The following is a 15,256-nucleotide window of genomic DNA, read 5'->3' as shown; positions in this document are numbered from 1 at the left end:
TGAGCCACCCAGGCACCCCCTGAGATATCCTATCTGAAGGGCAATACAGGGGCACCTGGTTGGCTCAGTCAGTTACACATCTGGCTTTGGCCCAGACCTTGATCTCATGGTTCATGAGATTGAGCCCCATATTGGCTTTCTGCTGTCAGTGCAGAGCCTGCTTCAGATCCTCTGTCCCCCACCCCCTGCCCCTCCTCTGCTCACACTCTTTCAAAAATAAAATGAACATTTAAAAATAATTAGATAGGACATCTCAGGAGTATGAGCAGTCACTAACACTGTAGTATGAGTTAGTCAACCTCTTCCTGACACTAAAGCATAGCACTCACCGCTATGGTTTATGGGAGCATTGTAGGGTAGGAGTTGAGTAGTTGGGCTCTGGAGTCAGGTGCAAGGGACTGAAGACCAGTGCCACTTTCCAGATGTGTGACTTTGGGCACATGATAGCACTAAACTCGGCCTCAGTTTCCTCATCTGTGAAGTCCCCATTTTCCAGATGAAGAAACTGGGACGCTCAACACATGGGACACCCAGGACTTTAGAACCTAAGTTTTGAGCACAGACCACCTCCACAAAACGAGGAACCAAAAACAGGTTGTGAGATGGAAGTTCAAAGGGTTCCGTGGGCCCCAGAGGATGTTCTGGGAGATGGGCCCAGGTGATCGGATGCCAGGAGGGATACCTCCATCTTCCACACATTCATTCTCTATACATTTAGGTGGAGGAAGGGAGACACTGAAGCCTGAAGTCTGTCTGTGTAGGGACAGCGAGGCCACCTGAAGGGCTGGACAGGCAAGGTGTCCCTGCATTCCCCTCTTTAGCCACGTCTTCTCTTCCTGCCAGAGCTCAGACCCCCTGGGATGGGTGCCTGATCCTAGCTGGGCTGCTGGGTGGCACGGGGTAAGGACAGGGGCTGGGACCTCAAATCCAGTCAGTAGTAGAGGCAATATGTGAAGTGTGCTTTGCCCTGGGGGGGGGGGGGCAGAGACCCCTTGCTCTGGCCCTGGCCCACCCCGTATCCCGACTGTACACAGCCAGGACTACGGGTACAACTAGATCTGCTGTTAAAATACTGAAATACTTCTAGTTTGGGTTAAATAGCTACCACAACTTCTGAGCCCTAGCCCCTCCCCTGTAACCCTTCAGGCCTCCCCCTGCTCCAGCCCAGGGGCCTCCCTGATCCAGCTCCAGGGGACTTGAACATCCTGATTAGCCGATGGCCCTGCCAATATTTGGTATCTTCCCCCGGCTTAGCCTCAATGTCAGTCCCTCCACCCACAAGGTTCAGAGTCCTCCGATATGGGTACCCGTTTCACACAAACTCCCATGCATCCTTCAAAGCCTTGCCTCAATGTCACTTTCTTCAGGAAGCCCCCTTAAATTGGTCTGTTCATGGCGTCTTGTGGTGATGTTGGGCACGTTTGGTTTTGCACGTCTCCCATGATGCAAGGACCACAGACCATCATTCCCACAGGAACCCTGAATGACACCTACTGTGGCCTTGCTGGCTTGTGCTGGGCCGACCAAGGCTGGCGGGGTGGGGGAGGTGGGGAATGACAAGATGAGTCCCCGGGGGGCAGGGGTGCTAGGTCAGCAGGGCCTGTTCTCATGCTCTCTGGCTGAGGAGTGAGCCTCCATCTGTCGGGCCAGCTGCGGGTGCTGGGACACGAGGAGACGCAGCGGGAGAGAGGGAGGTGTTGGGGGAGCTTGGGGAAGCCCAGTGATCAGGGAGAGGAAAAACAGGCACGCGAGTGTTGTTATAGAACCATTACATACAACTTATAAACAAGCCAGGACCGTGTGGAGTGAAGGGGAGAAGGGAGGGGGCCGCAGAGGCGAGAAGGTCAGGGTGGCGCGGTCCGGGCCGGGTCCTGGAGGGGGCTCAGGCTGCTGTCACCGGAGGGGCTGGGCTGGCGGAGACCTGGCTGCTTGTGGAGGCCTCGAAGCTTCACCAGCAGCTCCTGGACGAAGTCCTGAGGACAGGGCAGGGGTCCTGAGAACATGGGGAGGGGTGGGGCCAACCCCACCCACCCAGCCCCCATTCCCTCTGACCTGGTCAGTGAGAGGGCGTGGGGGTAGTTAGGGAGGGGGACGAAAGGCAGAGACTGGGAAAGAGAGAGGGAGACACACAGAGAAAGACAGGGAGAGAAACAGAGAGAGTCGGAGAGAAACAGGGAGAGACACAGGGAGAGATAGAGACACAGACAGGGAGAGAGACAGAGACCCAGAAACTGGGACCAAGACGGAGACAGAGACAGATGCAGAGGGAGAGACAAAAGCACAGAGAAGAAATAGCCACAGAGAGACCTCAAGAGGTTTCACGGGCCAAGAGATCACCAGGAGGGTCCCCAGGGACAGAGGCCTTCGCTCCAGGGCAGACAGACACACAATGACGTTTGTCCCTCAGGCAGCCCAGAGCCATTTAGAGAAACATGAATATTTTTCCCTTTTAAAGCAGGGAAGGAAGTGGGAGGGGTTGGGGCCGCTCAGCTTCAGGGCCTGCAGGGATGGGAGGGCCCCAGAGGTGGGGAAGGGAGAAGCAGCCCGGGGAGGGGAGTAGGGGATACCCGGAGAGAGGCTGAGCCCAAAGACTGGAGGCCCCAAGGAGAAACAGCAGAGGAAAGGCAGAAACCGGAGACAGATGGGGAGCGTCTCAGTGGGGAGGAGATAATGGGGCCCCAGTGGCAGATGGGGAGAGAGGAGCCAGGGTGAGGAAGACAAAGACACCACTGGAGCTGAGAAAAGGCCTGAGCGACACAGAGGGCTCCCCAGAGTTCCCTCTGACGACCCTGGGCAAGACAGCGCCTTCCCTCCTCCCCAGGGACCCCCTTTTCCACCAGGATGCAGGGGGCCAGAACAGGGCCTGCCGCGTGGGAGGGCAAACTCACCTCTGTGGGGTTCTTGCACGACTTCAGGAGTCCCTAAACACCCCAGCCCCCCGCAAAAAAAGAGAAAACAGTAAATGACTAGCACCTAATCCCCTCCGGCCCCTTCTTTCCCAACAAGGCCCCGAGGCAACAAGACAAAAGGAAGTCAGACTCTAGGGTGGACTTCCCATCTGGTTTCAAGAGAGGAACATGGCCCAAGGGTCTTACAGAGCACGGAGGGGCGGAGGGGGTGTGGTGGAGGGCGTTAGGGTAGAGTCCAGAAACCCGCACCAGGACCAGCTCTGAATCCAGAGAGGGCCAGAAGGTCACACAGTACTTCCTGTCTCTGGGAGAGCACAGCAAGGTCAGAGCAGTCAGACTGCTTGGCCTTGACTCCCAGCTCTGCTCTTTCTGAGCTGGGGCCCCGAGCAAGTGATTAAATCTCTGTGGGCCTCATTTTCCTCATCTGGAAAATGGGAGATAATTATAGTGATAATAACAAAACGGAGAGGATAAACCCTTGACAGGGTTTGTGAGGATAAAATGAGTTAAGTGCAAAACAACTGGAACAGTGCCTGGCACATACTAAGTGCTCAATAAACCTGGGAACTATTGCTGGGGCGGCAGCTTTCCCCCCCACCCCCCCACCCCCACCTACCTGGATCTTCCGGCTTCTCTCCTCTTCACTCTCTAATTCCAACAATTCATCAATGTTGACCTCATCAGGCATGTCTGCCTCCTAAGGCAGGGAGGGAGGGGTGGTCAGGGTCCCTTTCCTGTCCCTCCCTCGCCTTTGTCCAGGGCTCTGGAGAAGCCCCACCAGCCCCAGGGCCCAGCTGGCGTGTTCTGGAGCAACAATGTGGCAGTCAGGGACAGCACCGCCAAGGCGGGACATCTGGGTGTTGGGGGGGGGGGAGGGGGAGGGGTGACAGATGGGTTGACAGAGGCCAAGGGGCCTGTACCAGCTCAGATGCCTGGGCCCCAGGGCCCAGAGAGCCTTGGGGCTGGCACAGGTCTCTCCTCTTGGCCCCAGTTCCCATAGTGGGAAACAGGCCTGGTCGAGTCTTGGAATGTCAGATTCTGGGATTCAGGAGAGGGGCTGGCTCTGCCCTTTCAAGGAAAAGTCTAAGCACTAGGTGTGGGGGAGGGGAGCAGGCAGGCCAGAGCCTCCTGCTGGGGGGCAGCCCCTTGTCCAAGAGGACAGCAAGGGTGGTTAGGGCTCAGGGCAGCCCCCAGGGCCAATAGTGTGCCCCGGTCAGTCCAGAGAGGTGGCCACCAAAGCCCCCCAGGGTGGGCGGGCGGGATGAGCCACGAGCCCAACTGTAAGCAGCCAAGAGGGGGATTTCTAGTATAGCCTCTTGGGGCAAAGAGCCAAATGCAGGCTCATTATCCCTGTGGGGGACAGAATCCAGCTGTCAAAGCAAGAGATCCCTGAGGCTACAGATTTTTTCCTCCCCCACCCAAAGTGCTTCTGACTTCACTGTGGACCTCAGGGCTGGCTGGTCCTGGGTTTGTGTGCGGAGAAGGGGCAAAGGCAGGGAGAGTCTAGAAGTGTGCCACACAGCCTGCGTGAGGCTCTGCGTGTGAGCCAGAGCCCGATGCCAAGGGGCTGGGGCCGGCCCAAGAGGCAGAGGTGTGGGGCTTCGTGTGTGTGTGTGTGTGTGTGTGTGTGTGTGTGTGTGTGTATTGCACGGGGGCCTATGGTCCTGTGACCGGGAGGCGTGTGGCTCTGGCTTAGCCGTGTCATCGTCAATGTGTCATGGCAGCTATAACGCCCACTGTCTGAGGATGTCACCTACCGCTGGCAACTGGACTTCTCTGTCCACTTCCAGGAGCCTACCCACATGTCAGAACAAAAGGGCCCCACCCCACGTCACCGTAAGGGGCCATGGCTCCTTCTGCCTCCAAGCTGTGCTGAGGAGCGTCTGTGCGTCCTGCCGGTGCAGCGACACAACCATCAGGTCCCCGTGACTGCGTTTTTGTGTTGCACGGTGTTGACTTCAAGCAGAGACTCCAGCCCAGCGTGTGAAATGTCTGTCTGCGGCCTCTGCGTCAACACCTCGGGCGGTAGCTTCGGTCCCGGGTGCCCACGGACAGGACAGCGGTAATTTCTGCCGTCGGGCATCTGTTTCTACCTGTGTCACTTGTGTGGTTTTCTGTCCGGGTGTAGCGGTCATTCCTGTGATTTTATGTCTGTGAGTGGCTGTCGCATCTGCCATTGTGTTTGCCACGTGATTATTGGTTTTGCTTGTAGGAGAAAATGGGTGGCTGTTAGTTGAACCATTTGGTGTCCCTGGGTAGGTGAAGCTGGGACCGTCTGTGAATTGCTACACTGTGTATCTATGAAGAGCTGTGACCGGAGCCCTTTTGTGTGGTTGTCGTTGTAACTGTGTGTCTGCATGGGGCTGTGGCCTGTGCCAGGATGCCTGTGGGTGCCCGTTGATCTGCAGGTGACCACAGCGTGTGTCCTTGAGAGTCTGTACGTCTGTACCTGGCTGTTGCTTCTGTTGCTGTGTCTGCTAGTGGCTCTAACTTGTCGCTGTGCACGTCTGTAAATGCTGTTGCTTCCTTTGCTGTGCGTCTCCTCGTCTTAGTATCTTCCCCGTCACCATATCTATGTTTGGCTTTAAGACCTCCCCGTCCCCCAACTTTTCTCCAGATATGGCCGCTCAGGCTCTGCAACTTTGCCTCCTCATCCCCCGTGTGCTCAATCACTGGCCTTCCCCAGGTGTTTGGACACATCTCTGGAGACCCAAGTGTGGTCCGTGTCCACAAGCATAGTGCCATGGAGGGGAGACACTAGGGCCAAGGAGTCCCATGAGTGCCTGGTCCCGTGCGTGCGTGCTCTTGTGTGACCGAGGCCAGCACAAGCAACCAGAGACCCGAAGGGTGTAGAGGGTGCGGGCCCGGGGTCTGTCGGTCCCTCCCCCCACCCCTCCATCCCCCTCCCTGCCTCACCCTGCCGCGGTACAGCTCCTCCAAGCGCCCGTCGATCCACTTCTCCACGTCCAGCCGCCGCTGCAGCTCCCGCCGGTCATACTTGACGGTGACACGCGCGTGACGTTTCTGCAGCCCCCCGGGGCTTCCCCCCGGCCCGCGGGCCCGCGACGGAGACTGCAGCTTGCTCAGCACCCGCTTGCCCAGCCGCTGAGCTGCCATCGCGGTCCTGGCCCCGGCCCCCGCGCAGCACTGTGCGCTTTCGCTAGGCGCCCAGGGGGCCTCTTACGGGCTGGGGCGGGGCCGGCCGGGGGCGGGGGCTCGGGCTCGCCCGGGGGCCAGCTCCGCCCCAGGCTCCCGGACCTCAGTTTCCCCGCCTGCAGCGCAGGGACTGGTCTCTGCACCGAGTAAAGCCCGCAGCCGTGCACGGTCTAGGTATGGGCGCGATCCCGGAGTCCCAGGCCGGGGCCCGGCGGCTGGGGCTCCCGCGGCTGGGGCTCCCGGGGCGGGGGGGGGGGGGGGCCGGCCCCGGGGACAGGCTCTTGGGGACCAGGCCTTTCTGCGCCCCCTGGCGATTGCAAGGGACGGTGCAGGAGCCCGCGTGCCATCTTTCTCTGCAAGGGAAAATGGAACTAGAGTACTCACAGCACATCATTTGTTCGTTATTTCAATTATTCATTCACCCACGCAGCCTTTCGTTCATTTATTCACTCATTCTATTCAACAAGTGTGTATTCATTTGACATCATGTCATCCGTTAGCTTCTCTCTCATATCAGGGTCCCTAAGCCCGATAGCATCCAGATGGGTAATAACCACTCAAGTTATTACCAGGCTCCTCCCCGACACCCTTCCCTACGGGTTTCTTGGTGACCTGTGCACAGGGAGGTGGCACCTGCTCCCTTCAGTCCTCTCAACTTTATATATATATATATATATATATATATATATATATATATATACACAATCTGTCTCACACACACACACACACACACACACACACACACACACACCAGGCACTGTTCTAGGCACTAGAGATAGAGAACAGAAGACAAGCCCAGTCCTCAGGGACTTGATATCCTCGTGGTGGAGACAGGCTGTAAATACAATAAGTAAGCACGATTATACAGCTTATTAGAATATGATAAGTTCTATGAAGAAATACGAAACAGAAAAGGGGAAATGGAATGAGGGCGGGGTTGCAATTTTAACAAGGGCGATCACGGGAGTCCGTTACTTCACCAATATCCCCACTTCTTTTTTTAAATTAAAAAAAAATGTTTATTTATTTTTGAGAATGAGAAAGAGAGCACGAGTGGGAGAGGGGCAGCGAGAGGGGGAGTAACAGAGGACCTGAGGTGAGTTCTGTGCTGACAGCAGAGAGCCCAATGCAGGGCTTGAACTCACGAACCATGAGATCATGACCTGAGCTGAAGTCGGATGCTCGACCAACTGAGCCACCCAGGTGCTCCACCAGTATTCCCACTTCTTTTAAAGTTTTTTTTCAAGTTTATTTATTTATTTTGAGACAGAGAGTGCACAAGCAGGTAAGGGGCAGAGAGAAGGAGAGAGAGAATCCCAAGCAGGCTCCGCACCATCAATGCAGAGCCTGATGTGGGGCTTGAACTCATGAACCATGAGATCATGACCTGAGCCGAGATCAAGGAGGAAGCTTGGCTGAGTCACCCAGGCACCCCCAGTATTCCCACTTTTAATTTTAAGCAGCAAAAATGATACTTTAAAACTTAAGTTTGGCCATGCCCCATCCCTGCTTAAAACTATCCTTAAGTAGGCAATGGTTCCTTAGCTATGACACCAAAAGCATAAGAAACAAGAGAAAAAATAGATGAACTGGACATCATCAAAATTAAAAAGTTTCGTGTTTTAGAGGACATGATCAAGAAAGTGAAGACACAACCCACAGAATGGGGGAAAAAATGGAAATCATATTTCTGATAAGGTACTTGTATCTCAAAACATTTTTAATGTTTATTTTTTGAGAGAAAGAGAGAGGGGGGAGGGGCAGAGAGAGAGGGAGACACAGAATCTGAAGCAGGCTCCAGGTCCTGAGCTGTCAGCACAGAGCCCAATGTGAGGCTCGAACCCACTAACGGTGAGATCATGACCTGAGGCGAAGTTGGATCCTCAGCTGAATGAGCCGCCCAGGGGCCCCTGACTTGTGTGTAAAATAAAGAAGTGGGGGGGCACCTGGCTGGCTCAGTCAGTGGAGTGAATGACTCTTGATCTCGGGGTTGTGAGTTTGGGCCCCATGTTCAGTGCAGAGATCACTAAAAAACAAAATCTTTAAGGGGCCCTGGGGGGCTCTGTTGGTCGAGCATCCCACTCTTGATTTCAGCTCGGGTCATGATCTCACAGTTTGTGAGTTGGAGCCCCATATTGGGTTCTGTGCTGACGGCTCGGAGCCTGTTTGGGATTCTCTCTCTCTCCCTCTCTCACTGCTCCTCCCCACCTCTAAATAAATAAATAAATAAATAAATAGGAAATACCAAGTGTTGGCAAAGATGCAGAGAAATCAGAACCTTCATACGCTGATGATGGGAATGTAAAATGGTGCAGCCACTTTGGAAAACAGTCTGGCAGTTCCTCAAAAGGTAAAACTCAAGAGTTACTGTATGACTGAGCAATTCTACTCCTAGGACTATACCACAGAACTGAAAGCATATGTTCACACAAAAACTTGTATGGGAATGTTCATAGCAGCATTGTTCATAATAGCCAAAAGGTGGAAACAATATAGCCCATCAACTGATGAATGGATAAATAAAATGTGGTACATCCATACAATGGACTGTTATTTGGCAATAAAAAGAAATTAAGTACTAGGGTGCCTGGATGGCTGCGTCACTTAAGCGCCTGACTTCTGATTTCGACTCAGTTCATGATCCCTTAGTTTGTGAGATTGAACCCTACATCTGGCTTAGTGCTGACGGCACAGAGCCTGCTTGGGATTCTCTCTCTCTCTTTGCCCCTCCCCATGCTCTCTCTTGTGTGCTTTCTCAAAATACGTAAATAAATAAACATTTAAAAAAAAGAAATTAAGTACTGACACATGCTAGAGCATAGATGAACCTTCAAAACATGCTAAGTGAGGGGCACCTGGGTGGCTCAGTCGGTTAAGTATCCGACTTCGGTTCAGGTCATGATCTCCCATTCGTGGGTTTGAGTCCCATATAAGGCTCTGTGCTGACAGCTCAAGAGCCTGGAACCTGCTTCGGATTCTGTGCCTCCCTCTCTCTCTGCCCCTCCTCTGCTCACACTGTCTCCCTCTCTCCCTCTCAAAACTAAACATTAAAAAAAAAAACAACAACATGCTAAGTGAGAGAAACTAGATTCAAAAGGCCACATGTTGTATGATTATCTGTAATGTCCAGAATAGGCAAATCTACAGACAGGAAGTAGATTGGTGGTTGCCCGGGGATGAGAGAATGGTGGGGAAGGGTCTCTTTTGAGGATGATGCTATTTTCTCAATTGATTGTAGGGTTAGTTGCATAACTTTATTAACATACCAAAACCCTTGAATTGTACATTTTAAAAGGGTAAATTGTATGGTATGTGGCTTATATCCCAATAAAGCTGTTATATTAAAAAACAAAGAACTCTCCATAGCTCCCCATTGTCCTGGGGCATTCAAAGCTCTGCCAAGCATGGGGTGTCTCTCTGAATCAGATGGGGGTCCCCAATGTGGGGCAAGGATCAGGTGGAAGCCAGTGGCTCAGAGGTGAAAGGATTCACCTGAAGCAGAACAAAGGCGACAGAAGTTTATTGAATAGGCCCCAAGGGAGCAGGGGTCAGGACAACAGAGGAGAGGCTGTCTGCAAGGAGGCAGTGGGGGGAGGGGGGGCGTATTTAAAGTGAGAAGGTGAGGAGGTATGGGGACATGTGGGATTTTCTTTCTTATTAACTGTGCCTGGTTGTCAGGAGCCCATTGGTCAGGTAGGGCCTACGGGTATTTTGAGGTGGGTCTCCAGATGGGCCCTTCTGTATTCAGCCAGGTGGTCGCTGTGGGCCCTTTGGCCTTGATCAAGTTTCCATTGCTGGAACCTGTTGTTTAAAAGCAGCCTCTATAAAGTGTGGTCCCATCTCACACCTTTGCCCTAATAGTTCCTTCCATCAGGGAAGCTCTTCCTGAGCGTGATATCAGCAGGGTTCATTCCTTCATCTCCCTCAAATGTCATCTGTGCAGTAGGGTCTTGTCTGACACCCTATCTTATATTGTAACTCCCGTGCCCCTCACCCGGCTCTGTTTTATCCGTAACATTACATTTTAGCATTGTATACAATGTACTCATTTTATTTATTGTCTGTTTTGCAACTGATGTGCCAAAGGGCAATAGGTGTGGTCTACCAGAGTACAGGCAGAAAGGGGGTGCACTGTCCGTAGAGAATTTAAAAAATAAATGAAAACTGGCCAAAAGTTGGCCCAGTTTTTATTACACCATGCGCTGACAAATTCTAAGCAGTAGAATAAAGCGATAGAAAGAATCCTCCAAAATAATCCAAAAATCTTTCATTGGTTTACTTGTAAACAATTGACACAATTACTGTTGAGTTTTAATAAAAGGCTTCCAGTTAAGATATTTTTATTACTGTATACTTTAGTAAACATTGTATTCGTAATAGTTTTCTATTGTTACATAATAAACTACCACCAACTTTGTAGCTTAAAACTTATTGTTTCGTGGTTTCTGTGGATCCAGGCCAAGCATGGTTTAGGGGGGCCCTCTGCTCCACCGTCTCACTGAGCTATAATCCAGGTGCCAGCCAGGGCTGCTGTCTCATCGGAGGCTCAACCGCGGAAAGATCTGCTTCCAATTGCTTGACCTAATCAGGATGAGGTCTTCATTTTCTTGCTGGTTATCAGTTTGGGCTGCTCTCTTGCTCCTAGAGGTGAAGTCCTTGCCATGTAACTTTCTCCATAGGTCCTCTTACTATGTGGCAGCTTATTTGTTTCAAAGCCAGCAAAAGAGAGTCTCTCTCTCCAGTCCACTAAGAAGGAGTCTTGGGAAAAAAAAAAAAAAAAAAAAGGAGTCTTGGGGTGCCTGGGTGGCTCAGTCGGTTAAGTGTCCGACTTTGTCTCTTTGGGAATCCTCTGTCTCCCTCCCCCACTTTCAAAAAAAAAAAACATTAAAAAAAGGAGTTTTACATAGTATAATCATGAACTTCCTTTGCCATATTCTATTGAGGAGAAGCAAATCCCAGGTCCTGCTCACCCTTGAGGGGAGGGGGGTTATACAGCCCATGAGTATGGGGGCTACCCAACATCTGTTTGCTACAAAATTCTGGAGAAGTTAATGTAGAGAATTCCCAGGGTGACTGCTGGCTCAGTCAGTAGAGCATGTGGACTCTTGACCTCAGGGTCATGAGTTCAAGCCCCACAGTGGGGGTAGAGATTACTTACTTACTAAATAAATAAATAAATAAATAAAGTTAAAAATAATTTTAAAAATAATTTTAAAATATATAGAGAGAACTCCCAGGTATACAGTTGACCTCTGCCATATGAAGATTCAGGTTCATTTTGATAGTAAGTTCATAACAATTTGGTATCATTTGGGCTTGTACAGTCTGAGTCTCCAATCTCTGTGATTCTACATAATCTTTCATTTAAGTGATAATAGATTAGAAACTAAAATGATAGCACAATGATTGTAAAGATGAAGAAATTATTCTGTCATTCTACATATTTTTTTGAAATTTTTGTTTAAAATAGTGAATCGGTATGAACTGCAAAATGCAATGTAAGTGAAAATTTTCATTCATAAATGAAATATTTTACTGAATTGAGTAATATCTTTCAAATTGAAATTTATTCATTTTCAATTGTTAATTTTAGAACTAAAGAACATATAAAATGGTGATTCTTACATGATTCTTACTGAAATAATTTTCTGGTAGTGAGGAAGAGGTATAAAAAATTATCCACGGGGCGCCTGTGTGGCTCAGTGGGTTAAGCATCTGACTTCGGCTCAGGTCATGATCTAGTGGTTTATGGGCTTGAGCCCCCTTGTTGGGCTCTCTGCTGTCAGCATGGGGCTTGGAGCTCGCTTTGGACTCTGTGTCTCCCTCTCTCTCTCCCACTCACTCTCTCTTTCAAAAATAAATATTTAAAAAACTGTTTAAAAAGTTATCTCCTCCAGGTGTCAAATATGCTAGTTCTACCACTGTTACCAACATTACAAAGTGAGTTTCACCACGGCAGGAATTTTACTTTGTTCACCCTTGTATCTTCCCCAGCATTTACAGCAGTATCTGGCTCATGGTCGGTGCTCAGTGAATATGCGGAATGAACAGACAGATGCGTGAATGAATGGATGAATGAACCTGTGACTCCTCTCCAGCCTCAACTCTCACCATAGTCCTGTCTTCCAGCTCAAGGTCTGCCTTAGTGGGATGGGATGGGGGTCGGGGATTTGGGTGCTAGAGAGACCTTTGTCCTCACATTCAGATTCTTGACCCTGGGTACTAGGACCTCACTGCGAGATTAAAGAAGATGGTGGGCAAAGAATCTTTTGTTTTTAAGTTTATTTATTTTGAGAGAGAGGGCTCACACATGAGTAGGGAGGGGCAGAGAAAGAGAGAGAATCCCAAGCAGGCTCTGAGCTGTCAGTGCAGAACCCGATATGGGGCTCCAACCCACAAACCATGAGATCATGACCTGAGCTGAAATCAAGAGTTGGATGCTTAACCGACTGAGCCACCCAGGTGCCCCTAATTTATTTGTTTATTTTAGAGAGAGAGAGAGAGAGAGAATGAACTGCACTGTAAGTGCAGAGCCCCATGTGGGGCTTGAACCTATGAACCAAAAGATCATGATCTGAGCAGAAATCAAGAGTCAGACGCTTAACTGAACCAGCCAGGTGCCCCCCAGCAAAAATTCTTAAAATAAAGATAGGGGCACCTGGGTGCCTCAGTCCCTTAAGCGACTGACTTCGGCTCAGGTCATGATCTCTTAACTTGTAAGTTCCAGCCCGGCGTGGAGCTGGGTGCTGACAATTTAGAGCCTGGAGCCTGCTTCAGATTCTGTCTCTGGCTCTCTTTGCCCCTCCCCTGCTCTCTCTTTCTCTCTCAAACACAAATAAACATTAAAAAAAAAAAAATACAGTAAAGAAAATAGAGGGGGCGCCTGGCGGGCTCAGTCAATAGAGCCTGGAACTCTTGATCTTGGGGTTGTGAGTTCGAGCCCCAGGTTGGGTAAAATTACTTAAAATCTTTAGAAAAAAATGCAGAAAACTGCTTAAGGTAAACACCATTTTGATAACCTAATTAAGGCTCTCCACATATTATTATGACAGGAGGGAGGCTGAGTAGTGGGAGTAGCCCCGTATCCCTTAAGGCACTGTTGTCTTTCTTGCCTCAGGACTTTTGCGTTCGCTGTTCCTGTTGCTTGCAATGTGGAATGTTCGTCCGTCAGCCCTTCTTATCCTTCAAGGGTTCATTATCAAAGCTGCCTTTAGTAGTCCCTGATCATTCAGTCTGCGCTTCCCCGTCACTCCCCCACTCTAATCGCTCCCCCACCCTATACTTCTGCCATCACTACTCTCTTATGTTCCAGTCTGGTGAGGAAGGGGCCAGTCTGACGTGGTCACTGTCGTATTTCCAGTAACGCGCCCAGTAGGCGCTCAGTGACCGCTGGCATTTAGAAAGGAGTAAATTCCTCGCCCTCAAAGGGGGGCTGAAACGAGGCGGGCTTCCAAGCCTGGAACCACAGGTTCTGCACCCTCTCCTCCCACCCCGAGGCCCAGCCCAGGAGCGAGGGTACTCGGACGTCACCAAACCTCGGAGCAGGCAACAGGAGCCTCGGGGCTCAGCAGGCTTGCGTTTCCTCACCTGCTAGGTCCTACCCCCGGCGGAGCCGACGCAAGCCCTGCCCCTTTCCCCCAATCCTGGGGCCAGCGCAGGTGCTCCGGGGGAGGAGGACTGCCGCCCAGGTGCCTGCTCCCTGCGCCTGCGCTCTGCGTGCTCCGCCTCGCCAGGTGCGCCCCGCCCCCTCCCCGGCCGGCCACCTTCGGGAGCTGCTTCGAGGCGCCCGCCATTGGCTCTACCGCCCACCGAGCGCTTGTGGGTGTGGTGGGGGTCTGAACGGTGGGAGAGTCGGCGAAGTGTCGCCGGAGGCAGGGGACGAGAGAGAGGCGGACTGAAGCGTCGTGGGCGTAGCGGACAGACCGTCCGCGCACCGAAGGTCCGACAAGGGGTAGTCCCCGAGACGCCGGCGGGAGCGCCAGGGCGGCACCTCGCAGACCCTCTGGGAGCGCCGGCACCTGAACACGAGGCTCCCCAGTGCGCGTGCGCGGCAAGGGTCTTCCCGCACCTGATCGCGAGACCCTAACGGCCAGCCGCTTGAGGCTTCGCCTGCGCTGCCGGGTGGAGCCCGTCATGGCGCAGCTGTGTGGGCCAAGGCGGTGCGGGGTGCTCCTCGCCCTGCTGGCCTCGCTGCTCCTTTTCGGGGCTGAGGCGGCCGACGGAGAACGTAGCGTCCACGGTGAGGGCCCGGGAGGGTCTCCTGGGAGGAGCGGGAGGCAGAGAGGCCGAGGGCGGGACATTAGGGTCTGGCGGCTGCGTTGGGGTGCGAAGGGCCTTGGGTAAGGTATGATCAGGGCGAATTGCTGGGAGAGGAAATTGGGGGCGACCTGGTGGAGCGGGGGCGTGGTGGAGCCGGCTGTGGGAGATCGAGTCTGGGGAAGAGGTTTGGGAGCCTTTGGGAGTGAGGACGAGCGGCGGAGCCGGGGTTGGTAAAGTTTCCTGCGGGTGAGGGAGGAGACTAGGGCTATTGACCAAGAAGGAGTGGCACTGGCCAACAGGAAAAGGGTGAGAGGCTCAACAGAAGACCAGCCACTTCCTGTCAGAGGAAAGTTCCATGGCCCAGAAAAGCCCAGGGAGGCCAAGCCTGAGACGGTGGGGGTTGGATTAGGTGACGCAGTTTTAGCCTCTGGGAAAAAGCCCCCTCGCCCACCTCTTTGGATATTGGACGACAGCCTCCCGAGAAATTTGCAGTAGAGCGCCTCCAGAAAGAAAGGTATTTCAAAGGAAGGAGAAGCAAAGCAAAAATGTTGGAGGGGAGAAACGTTACCAGGGTGCAAGACTGGGCCCTTTGGTATAAGAAGAGTGTTGGCATTGAGAAGCTGGGGCTGGGTTTGTGAAACTGGTCCTTAGAAGCTGGCGGAGAACAAGGCCCAATGTTAAACCTCTACATTTTACGGAAGTTTGGCCTGAAACGTCTTTTTGAACAAGTGTTATAATCTCAACTGCTTCCAGACAAGGACAGCCAGGCTTTTGGGGGGGGAGGGAACACTTTTGAAAGAAGAATTCATTGATTCAGCAAAACTTATTGAGCCCCTGCTATATGTCAAGGATGGTGCTGGCAGCAGTGGCACATTTGTAACTTCCAACAAGCCAGGTCCCTGCACTTGGAGAGCTTATATTTTAGTGGGGGG

At 52.1% G+C, this 15,256-nt stretch overlaps 2 protein-coding genes across 2 annotated transcripts in view; one reads left to right on the top strand and one right to left on the bottom strand.

Annotated features, from left to right (window-relative positions):
* Window positions 1-1,751: 1,751 nt before the first annotated feature.
* PPP1R14A (protein phosphatase 1 regulatory inhibitor subunit 14A) lies at window positions 1,752-6,088 on the bottom strand. The gene is made up of 4 exons (XM_040445986.1): window positions 5,826-6,088; window positions 3,526-3,606; window positions 2,889-2,921; window positions 1,752-1,973 (listed from the first exon to the last, which is right to left on the bottom strand). The coding sequence occupies exons 1-4, from the start codon at window positions 6,024-6,026 to the stop codon at window positions 1,845-1,847; spliced, it is 444 nt and encodes a 147-aa protein (XP_040301920.1). The 5' UTR covers window positions 6,027-6,088; the 3' UTR covers window positions 1,752-1,844.
* Window positions 6,089-13,802: 7,714 nt separating this feature from the next.
* SPINT2 (serine peptidase inhibitor, Kunitz type 2) overlaps window positions 13,803-15,256 on the top strand; it is a 28,911-nt gene continuing 27,457 nt past the window's right edge. Inside the window, exon 1 of the mRNA XM_040445985.1 lies at window positions 13,803-14,304. Coding sequence (XP_040301919.1) covers window positions 14,199-14,304 — 106 coding nt within the window. The 5' untranslated portion in view covers window positions 13,803-14,198. The remainder of the gene's footprint in view (window positions 14,305-15,256) is intronic.

Source organism: Herpailurus yagouaroundi, unplaced genomic scaffold (assembly GCF_014898765.1).
Source record: "Herpailurus yagouaroundi ecotype Mexico unplaced genomic scaffold, PumYag 194, whole genome shotgun sequence".
NCBI classification, from domain to species: domain Eukaryota; kingdom Metazoa; phylum Chordata; class Mammalia; order Carnivora; family Felidae; genus Herpailurus; species Herpailurus yagouaroundi.
The sequence above is the reverse complement of the archived record's forward strand: the minus strand, read 5'-3'. Positions and strand labels throughout refer to the sequence as shown.

Excerpts from the sequence above, each read along its gene's own strand:
- PPP1R14A (XM_040445986.1), bottom strand. The coding sequence starts at position 6,026 with ATGGCAGCTCAGCGGCTGGGCAAGCGGGTGCTGAGCAAGCTGCAGTCT. Across the intron at positions 3,607-5,825 it reads AGGAGCTGTACCGCGGCAGG|GAGGCAGACATGCCTGATGA; the intron begins GTGAGGCAGGGA and ends TCCCTGCCTTAG. Across the intron at positions 1,974-2,888 it reads CGTGCAAGAACCCCACAGAG|GACTTCGTCCAGGAGCTGCT; the intron begins GTGAGTTTGCCC and ends CCCTGTCCTCAG.